At 34.8% G+C, this 10,274-nt stretch overlaps 1 protein-coding gene across 3 annotated transcripts in view; it reads right to left on the reverse strand.

Annotated features, from left to right (window-relative positions):
* Positions 1–2,613: 2,613 nt before the first annotated feature.
* Positions 2,614–10,274, reverse strand: part of viml (vimentin like) — a 12,061-nt gene continuing 4,400 nt past the window's right edge. The window contains exons 4-9 of one of the 3 annotated variants that reach the window (XM_058417916.1): positions 8,616–8,780; positions 7,749–7,874; positions 5,481–5,688; positions 4,421–4,465; positions 4,096–4,205; positions 2,614–3,361 (exon numbers count right to left, since the gene is read on the reverse strand). In XM_058417916.1, coding sequence (XP_058273899.1) covers positions 3,320–3,361; positions 4,096–4,205; positions 4,421–4,465; positions 5,481–5,688; positions 7,749–7,874; positions 8,616–8,780 — 696 coding nt within the window. In that variant the 3' untranslated portion in view covers positions 2,614–3,319. Of the gene's footprint in view, positions 3,362–4,095; positions 4,206–4,420; positions 4,466–5,480; positions 5,689–7,748; positions 7,926–8,615; positions 8,781–10,274 lie in introns of all 3 variants that reach the window. The other 2 variants (XM_058417914.1, XM_058417915.1) reach the window with 2 other exon arrangements.

The following is a 10,274-nucleotide window of genomic DNA, read 5'->3' on the forward strand; positions in this document are numbered from 1 at the left end:
TGTGCAACAGTTAATGGTCACCTAATCACACCAGATAATGACGCGTTAATTAGCTCAACATCATTAGTGTACAGGGGAAAAAACATTCTTTAAGGACTATTGAGGAAATATTATAAATAATAATAATAATAATAATAATAATAATAATAATAATAATAATAATAATAATAATTTCTTAGGGGAAAACATTCTTTAAGGGCTACTGAGGAAATTAAATATAATAATAATAATAATAATAATAATAATAATAATAATAAATATAATTTTTAGGGGAAAACATAAAGGGTTATTGAGGAAAGATTATAAATAAGCAATAATAAAATAAAATAATAATAATAATAATAATAATAATAATCATATCATCAATATAATAATATCATCATCATCATCATTATTACTATTACTATTATTATTCTAAATATTATTATATTTTAGGGGAAAGCATTCTTTAAGGGTTACTGAGGAAATATTACAAATAGACAATAATAATAATAATAATAATTGTAATAATAATAATAATAATTATTATTATTATTATTACTATTATTATTCTAAATATTATTATATTTTAGGGGAAAGCATTCTTTAAGGGTTATTGAGGAAAGATTACAAATAGACAATAATAATAATAATAATAATAATAATAATAATAATAATAATAATAATAATAATATCCAGACAATACCAGATTCTTTAGGCGTGTCAGCGCTGCCGAATTCTCAAATCTATTTGATCAGATGTTGATTAATTTTCTATAGCAGCAGCTCTGATTTTCAATGACAGCCCAAGCTCTTATTAAACAGGAACAAACACATACATAATCATCAACGTTTCTCTACATCAGCTAATAACCAATGCACTGACAAATATGTGGATATGTAACTAATATACACAATCATTCACATGGTGAGTTTTTCTATTTGTTTAGTCTGAGCATGGCAAAATTGTGTATTCTTTACCGAAACCTACTTACAGCAAATAATTGATGAGAAAAATGAGATTGTCAGAAATAAGAGAACCTTTGCCTGAGAGAATCTTAGCTTAAGCAGACAAGACACGTCAAGAGACGTCTCTTCAGATCACGTCACTGATGATTTTCCAAAAACAGCGTGCCATGAAGTGTTTTATTCCATACATAACATCATGAATGGGATATCAAAAAGAAAAAACAAAAGGAAATCTTATATGAAACAAGCTACTAATAAAATCTGATCTCAAGGTACTGTATGCACCTTCTTGGTTCTGTATGGTACCAGAAAGGAGGTTCTTCTGGTCTTAGAATCTCTTGTGTAATATTGAAAAAGTGTGTGTGTAAAAATTGCAGCTATTTCAATCATATCTTTTCTTGTTTGTTTTCATGTTTATTTGTATGTAAATGTCTCTGTCTCCAGGTAGAGTATTTATAGTTTCCATTAGATTTCACTCGGCTTAATGACGGCAACCACGTGAGCACGTGTTGTACTTGAGCGGAAACCAGGTGGGAACAACTGAGGCGTCCGGGGGATTCTCAGGTCCAGGGCACAAACAAAACAGCACCAAACACACTTGCAAACACACACAATTGCTAGTCTCCATCACCTACAACTGGATAACAGTTTGCTCTCCGATTTCGGAGAAAAACAATATATTCAGTCATCTCAGGAGAAATGGTCTTCCTGGTGAAGGCAGGAAATTCATCCAGGAAGAAAAAAAGTCTGATTAAGATCTGATTCCATTTCACTCCAGTGCAATGAGACACTAGAAACTACACTGACCGATTAGTTCCTCGAGACCTCTTGGTGGCTGTTGTAGAAAGGACATTATTTACATTGACATTATTTACTGTCCAGTGTCACCCAAATGAGGATGATGTTCCGTTCTGAGCCTGGTTCCTCTCAAGGTTTCTTCCTCATATCATCTCAGGGAGTTTTTCCTCACCACCATCACCTCAGGCTTGCCCACTAGGGATAAATGTTAGGAATAAATAGTAACTTAACTTTAAACTTTATAATATTTTTCTATACTTCTGTAAAGCTGCGTTGAGACAATGTCTATTGTTAAAAGCACTATACAAATAAATTTTACTGAACTGAAAAATACTGAAGTTACTCCATAGTTCCAGTGAAAGGAACTCTTAATGCTTCAGCTTCATACCAAGACATTTTGGACAATTTCATGCTTTGTGGGAACAGTTTGGGGATGACCCCTTCCTGTTCCAACATGACTGCAACATCACTGGGAACCTGGAGTCTATCCCAGGGGCACAAGGCAGGGGGGACACATCCTGGACAGGGTGCTGCCTAATCCCAGAACTCACTCACACATACCCATTCACAAATTACAGACAATTTAGGAAGGAAACCGGAGAACCCAGATGAAACCCTACCCCTGAAGGACACACACAAACACACACACATAAGGAGGAAACCAGAAAACCCAGATGAAACACCACCCCTGAAGCACAGGTAGAACATACACACACACACAAGGAGGAAGCCAAAGAACCCAAATAAAACCTTACCCCTGAAGCACAGGAAGAACATACATACACACACACACACACACACATGCACACACACACACACACACAGGAAATAAACACACCACAACTATATATTTAATTATATGTTTATTATATTTCATTATATGTAATATATATGTGACAAATCATGAACCTTGAACCATTAAGAATAAAATATATAGTTTTTTCGCTCTAAAATCATTACTGTTATGATGAATCAGTAACATGATATACTTTATATTCTTATCAATTTTATTATTTTTTTAACATGATTTGATCCTATATGTTAAACATTTCCCCTGTACCTGTGAACCTGCTTATCTACTCTTAATTCCTAATAAATCAGTTAAAATAATATTATTAAAAGCTAAATTATTATTTTCTCTGAGTCTGGATCTCATCTTTAATCACTTTGACTTAAACATAAAATAATTCATCTAATATTACTCTATATTTTTTATTTTATTTTTTAAATTTAATTTAATTGTATTTATTTATTTTATTATTATTATTTTTTAATATTTAAATTTTTTAAAAGAGTGAGGTTTGAAATAAAATGGTTAAAATAATCATCTCAGTATATAAACATACATTTAAAAAAGTGAAAATTCTGCCATTTCTGATTAATCCGACGTTATTACTGTGACATTAATATCTGGAGAAAGAACTCGGTTAACTCCTGAGTGGAAAAAGTGCTGGAAAGTAGCAGCAGAGGGACAGCGGTTATTTCTGTAGGCCTCACAGGGACGGATGATGCTGCTGTGTGTCGTGTGTTGTGTGTTTGGACGAGGTGTGAATCGAAGCAGGGAAGAAGGTAGGTCACTCCGGTTCTTCGTGGTTCTGCGTAGACTCATTAACCACCTGAGAAGGAGTGTGACACAGAGGGTTAACGAGGAGTACAGACCAGGGCTACTATCATTTATAGCACAGCGCTATAATCAGTTCTCAGAGATCTCGATTATGACTGGTCAGGGGAATGGACACTGGATAAACACGTCTGGAATTTTTAATATGGTGATAAGGTTTTTTTTAAAACATTTTTTTTGTTTTACACTTTTAATTTTTAATTTTTTACACTTTTAATTTTTTTTAATTCAGACAAAAAGAAAGGCTAATGAAAGAGCTAGCTATGGACATTTACAGTATATGCCAGATACCCTTATCCAGAGTGACTTACATCATATCTAAATTTTTTTTGTACAAGTGAGCATTAAGGGCCTTGCTCAGGGGCCCAACACATGCAGCTTGGTGGAGCTGGGATTCGAATTCACAACCGTCTGATCAGTAGTCCAATCCCTTAACCACTAGGCTACCACATTGCAAAAAGTTCAAGTGCGTAAGAACTGGAACTAAGTGGTTTTTGTGGATGTTTCATAACATTAAATGTAGCTGTGACAGGATAAAAAGTACATTGTGTCAAAACAGGTTTCTCTCAAGTGTTTTATTATTTCAATCTAGAAGTTTCCTCAAGTGGCTTGAGCAACGTTATGTTATGTTTTAACAACAATAAAAACAATATATAAATGATTAATTTCTTATTTGTAGCTTCATCACAAACTTGTTTAAAACTTTTCAATCTCATATTAACACCTCACCATATTATTATCACAGCAAACAAGGAAGGCTTTAAGTGGTACCTCTCCATCTCTGCTCTCAGTGGGCTTGATGAGAACCTTCGTGGAGGTTCTGGACTCCAGCACATGGTCTGTGATAGATCCAGAATGGATAATAATAATAATAATAATAATAATAATAATAATAATAATAATAGTAGTAGTAATAATTAGGCTTATAGGAGGTACTTATTTACTTATCTTATATGAGCTACACATACAAGGCTACTAGAAATTCAGAAGAAGAGAGAGACCAAGATGAAGTGAGGTAATGATGTGCGAGACAGCAGGACTGAAACAGACTCACCTCTCAGTGTGAGGGGTTGAGAAGTTTGGCAAAGAGAATGAGATCCTAAAAATCAGGAGAACATATAGGTTTTAATTTTTTTTAGGCTGTTATCATTACACATGCTTCAAACTACTGCAGAGAGCTGTGTTTATTTCTGTGATGAAATAATAATAATAATAATAATAAAAATAATAATAATAATAATAATAATAATAACAATAACAACAATAATATATATATATATATATATATATATATATATATATATATATATATATATATATATATATATATACATATATACATATATATATTATAAATGTAATCAGTCTGAATTAGGGGTGAGGGGATGAAATAAAAAAAACTTGTCATGTCATGATTCTCAAGATTCTACACTACATGATATGTTTTTATTGCAATACAGTAGCAGTGCTGTTTCTTTCTTTCCTTTTTTATTTTAAATAATACTTTTTTAAATATTTAATTTATCTAATACATACTGCATTCAGATGACATATTTATTTATTTTTTATTTTAGACTAAACTTAAAAATCTGATAAAAAATTACAATTTAAAAGATTAAGTTCAAAATACAAACATCATATCAGCTCTGCCTAGATTTAAAAAAAAAAATTTCAGTTTTTATTTTTACATTTATTTGTTTGTTTGTTTGTTTGTTTATCTATCTATCTATCTATCTATCTATCTATCTATCTATCTATCTATCTATCTATCTATCTATCTATCTATCTATCTATCTATCTATCTATCTAACATTTTTTTTACTTTTACATTTATTTATTATAAATGTAATCTAAAATATTATGCTATGTTAGAAGAACTTACTGTTACATAATTTATCAAGATATCGATATTATATCATCATATCACCCAGCCCTCATCGTAATAATTCATCCTTAGTGATTTAAGAGCTTTAACTAAAACAGAAATAATATTTAATACTGTTCAGGGGAGATGATAAGTTCGAGATGATTATTAATGTGTAGAAATATAATTTCACATTGCATAATTCTCAATTGTCCCATAAACGTGTTCACTGATTAAAAATAAACCTCACCTTCCATAAGCTTCCTGTAGGTGGCGATCTCAATGTCCAGTGCTATCTTGATGTTGAGCAGGTCCTCGTACTCGTGCAGCTGTCGAGCTATCTCATCTTTCAGGTTCAGGATGTTCTCCTCCAGACACCTGATGGTGTCCTGATAAGCCGAGGACTCCAGAGCAAAGTTCTCCTCCATTTGTCTCATTTGTAGCTCCAGAGACTCATTCTACACACACACACACACACTTCATTTAGTACAGTGTACAGTCGTTACACTCACAGCACCTATTTAGAGTCACGTAGACGTTATTTACGACGTGCAAACCCACACGTGACAGCATGTGAATGATATGCGGTCAAGAATCATCTGAAAAATAAAACCACATGCCCTACATGTAGAAAACTGACATGGCAGAATAGTGGCAAAACAATCTCTGAAAACTGAAACCTCATTCCCTACATGTGAAAGACTCATGGGAAAAAATTAATCACGGAAAAATAAATAACAGTGAAAATGAAACCACATGCCTTACACATAAAAAATAGCATGACAACAAATAATGTGTGAAAAATAAATAACCTGCAATATGAATCCTACATGGAAAAAAACATGAGTAAATACACAAGTAAACAATATATCTGTGGAAAAAAAAGGATTGACCTTTAAAAATATCTTTATCATCCTTATGTTGCCTCGGGACAATATTGTACAGAAAATGATTCATTTAAGGGGGAAAATTCTTGTTTTTACCTCATTACAATGCTAATTCCTGTGTTTGTACCTCACTACAATGCTAATTCCTGTGTTTGTGCGTCACTGCTGTGTTTTTACCTCACAACAATGTTAATTCCTGTGTTTGTACCTCACTACAATGTTAATTCCTGTGTTTTTACCTCACAACAATGCTAGTTCCTGTGTTTGTACATCACTACTGTGTTTTTACCTCACAACAATGTTAATTCCTATGTTTAACCTCACTACAATGCTAGTTCCTGTGTTTGTACATCACTACTGTGTTTTTACCTCACTACAATGTTAGTTCCTTTGTTTTACCTCACTACAATGTTAAATCCTGTGTTTTTACCTCACTACAATGTTAATTCCTGTGTTTTTGCCTCGCTACAATGCTGGTTCCTGTGTTTGTACATCACTTCTGTGTTTTTACCTCACAACAATGTTAATTCATGTGTTTGACCTCACTACAATGTTAGTTCCTGTGTTTTACCTCACTACAATGCTAATTCCTGTGTTTGTACCTCACTACAATGCTAATTCCTGTGTTTTTACCTCACTACAATGCTAATTCTTGTTTGTGTGCGTCACTGCTGTGTTTTTACCTCACAACAATGTTAATTCCTGTGTTTTTACCTCACAACAATTCTAGTTCCTGTGTTTGTACATCACTACTGTGTTTTTACTTCACAACAATGTTAATTCCTGTGTTTTTACCTCACTACATTGCTAGTTCCTGTGTTTGTAAATCACTACAATGTTAGTTCCTGTGTTTTACCTCACTACAATGTTAATTCTGCTGTTTTTGCATGACTACAATACTAATTCCTGTGGGGTTTTTTTTTTTTTACCTCACTACAATGTTAATTCTGCTGTTTTTACATGACTACAATACTAATTCCTGTGTTTTTACCTCACTACAATGTTAATTCCTGTGTTTTTACCTCACTACAATGTTAATTCTGCTGTTTTTACATGACTATAATACTAATTCCTGTGTTTTTACCTCACTACAATGTTAATTCCTGTGTTTTTACCTCACTACAATGTTAATTCTGCTGTTTTTACATGACTATAATACTAATTCCTGTGTTTTTACATCACTACAAGGTTAATTCCTGTGTTTTTTACCTCACTACAATACTAATCCCTGTGTTTTTACATCACTACAACGCTAATTCCTGTGTTTTTACATCACTACAATGCTAACTCCTGTGTTTTTTACCTCACTACAAGGTTAATTCCTGTGTTTTTACCTCACTACAAGGTTAATTCCTGTGTTTTTACCTCACTACAATGTTAATTCTGCTGTTTTTACCTCATTACAATGTTAATTCTGCTGTTTTTACATGACTACAATACTAATTCCTGTGTTTTTACCTCACCACAATATATATATATATATATATATATATATATATATATATATATATAAAGATATATATATATCTTTAAAAAAATCTAAATATCCCATTGAAAAAAGCCTCATTTTGAAAAAAAAAAGAAATGAAAAATGAAAACCTGAGTGTTCATATTACATGCACTTCACTTACTGTCCTCTTGAGGGTGTCCACCTCACAGGTCAGAGCCTGCACCTGGCGCTGGCTCTCGTTGGCCTCCTGCCTGGCCGCTCGCAAAACTTCTTTATTTCTGTTTGCGGCTTCGGTGAGATCGGAAAACTGCAAATCCATATCCACAATATGGAGGGATTTAAGCCATGACAAGTAGGGCTGATGAGAAAGGAGCAAAGGCAGAAAAACAACAACAACAAAAAAATAGCTGAGATGAACCGGGATCTTATTCTCTCACACGCTTACCAGCTTTAATCCAGGGAGGAAAATGCTGATTTAAAAAAGAAAATTTAATTGACATTTCTATCATTTTTCACTTACAACAAATATAGCTGATCAGACAATGAGAAAGTGATAGAAAAGTTATTATATTAATTAATATATTATTATATTAATAATAATATATTATTATTAATTTTAATAATAATATTAATAATAATATATTATTATTAATTTTTTATTTGTTAATTTAATTACTTAATCATTTAATTAATTAGTCAATTAATTTATTTAATGTACATTATATTATTTTATGAAGGTTAATTTTGAGATGTTGCTGAATGCAGCATGATAAATAGAGACAAAAGTCAAACCAAATAAAATAATATAGCCTCCACATTTCTTATAAGAGATAAAGAATAAACATAATTTGTTTTACCAAATTATTCCTTTAAATCAGCACTTTATCATATAAAGCTGATGAGAGTGTGAAAGAATAAGACAAAGCACCAGGTGTTTGTTTTTTTTCAGGACAAATGGAATAATAGCAAGAAATAAATTCCACCATGATGGCCAGATCAGTGCAGAGGTTAAAAAGCGTATGCAGCAAACATGTAGTTTGATCAGCACCTTGGAGTCGTACCAGTCCTCAGACCCGTGCGCATTCTTGGAGGCCAGATTCTCATACTGCACCCGGATTTCCCTCAGGGCCGAGGTCAGATCAGGCTGAGACACGTTCAGATCCACACAACCCTGCTGCTGCTGCTGACTCTGAGCCTGTATCTCTCTCAGCTCCTGCATAGGGAGAACAAGAGAACATGGTGGTTGGTGGGTGGGTGGTTTCAGGGTGCAGGGAAAGGGATGAAAATTGATGGAGAGGGATAAAGATTGACAAAGACAAAGAGAGATAACAGTGAAAATGGAGGAGGCAGTAACAGTAATTAAGGAGGAGGCAGTAACAGTAATGGAGGAGGCAGTAACAATAATGAAGGAAGAGGCAGTAAGAGTAATGGCGGAGGCAGTAACAATAATGAAGGAGGAGGCAGTAGCAGTAATGGAGGAGGAGGCAGTGACAGTACTGTAGGAGGCAGTAACAATAATGGAGGAGGAGGCAGTAACAGTAATGGAAGAGGCAGTAACAATAATGAAGGAGAAGGCAGTAGCAGTAATGGAGGAGGAGGCAGTAACAGTAATGGAGGAGGCAGTAACAATAATGAAGGAGGAGGCAGTAGCAGTAATGGAGGAGGAGGCAGTAACAGTAATGAAGGAGGAGGCAGTAGCAGTAATGGAGGAGGAGGCAGTAACAGTAATGGAGGAGGCAGTAACAATAATGAAGGAGGAGGCAGTAGCAGTAATGGAGGAGGCAGTAACAATAATGAAGGAGGAGGCAGTAGCAGTAATGGAGGAGGAGGCAGTAACAGTAATGGAGGAGGCAGTAACAATAATGAAGGAGGAGGCAGTAGCAGTAATGGAGGAGGAGGCAGTAACAGTAATGGAGGAGGCAGTAACAATAATGAAGGAGGAGGCAGTAGCAGTAATGGAGGAGGAGGCAGTAACAGTAATGGAAGAGGCAGTAACAATAATGAAGGAGGAGGCAGTAGCAGTAATGGAGGAGGAGGCAGTGACAGTACTGTAGGAGGCAGCAACAATAATGGAGGAGGCAGTAACAATAATGAAGGAGAAGGCAGTAGCAGTAATTGAGGAGGAGGCAGTGACAGTACTGTAGGAGGCAGTAACAGTAATGGAGGAGGCAGTAACAGTAATGGAGGAGGCAGTAGCAGTAATGGAGGAGGAGGCAGTGACAGTACTGTAGGAGGCAGTAACAGTAATGGAGGAGGCAGTAACAGTAATGGAGGAGGCAGTAGCAGTAATGGAGGAGGAGGCAGTGACAGTACTGTAGGAGGCAGTAACAGTAATGGAGGAGGCAGTAACAATAATAATGGAGGAGGCAGTAGCAGTAATGAAGGAGGAGGCAGTTACTGTAATGGAGGAGGAGGCAGTAACAGTAACGGAGGAGGAGGCAGTAACAGTAATGGAGGATGAGTAGGAGGAGGCAGTAACAGTAATGGAGGATGAGTAGGAGGAGGCAGTAACAGTAATGGAGGAGGTGGAGGAGGCAGTGACAATAATGTTGGAGGCAGTAACAGTAATGGAGGAGGCAGTAACAATAATGGAGGAGGAGGCAGTTACAGTAATGGAGGAGGAGGCAGTAATAGTAATAGAGGAGGCAGTAACAGTAATGGAGGTGGAGGCAGTAACAGTAATGTTGGAGGAGGCAGTAACAGTAAT

The sequence above is a fragment of the Hemibagrus wyckioides genome, linkage group LG20 (genome assembly GCF_019097595.1).
Source record: "Hemibagrus wyckioides isolate EC202008001 linkage group LG20, SWU_Hwy_1.0, whole genome shotgun sequence".
NCBI lineage: Eukaryota > Metazoa > Chordata > Actinopteri > Siluriformes > Bagridae > Hemibagrus > Hemibagrus wyckioides.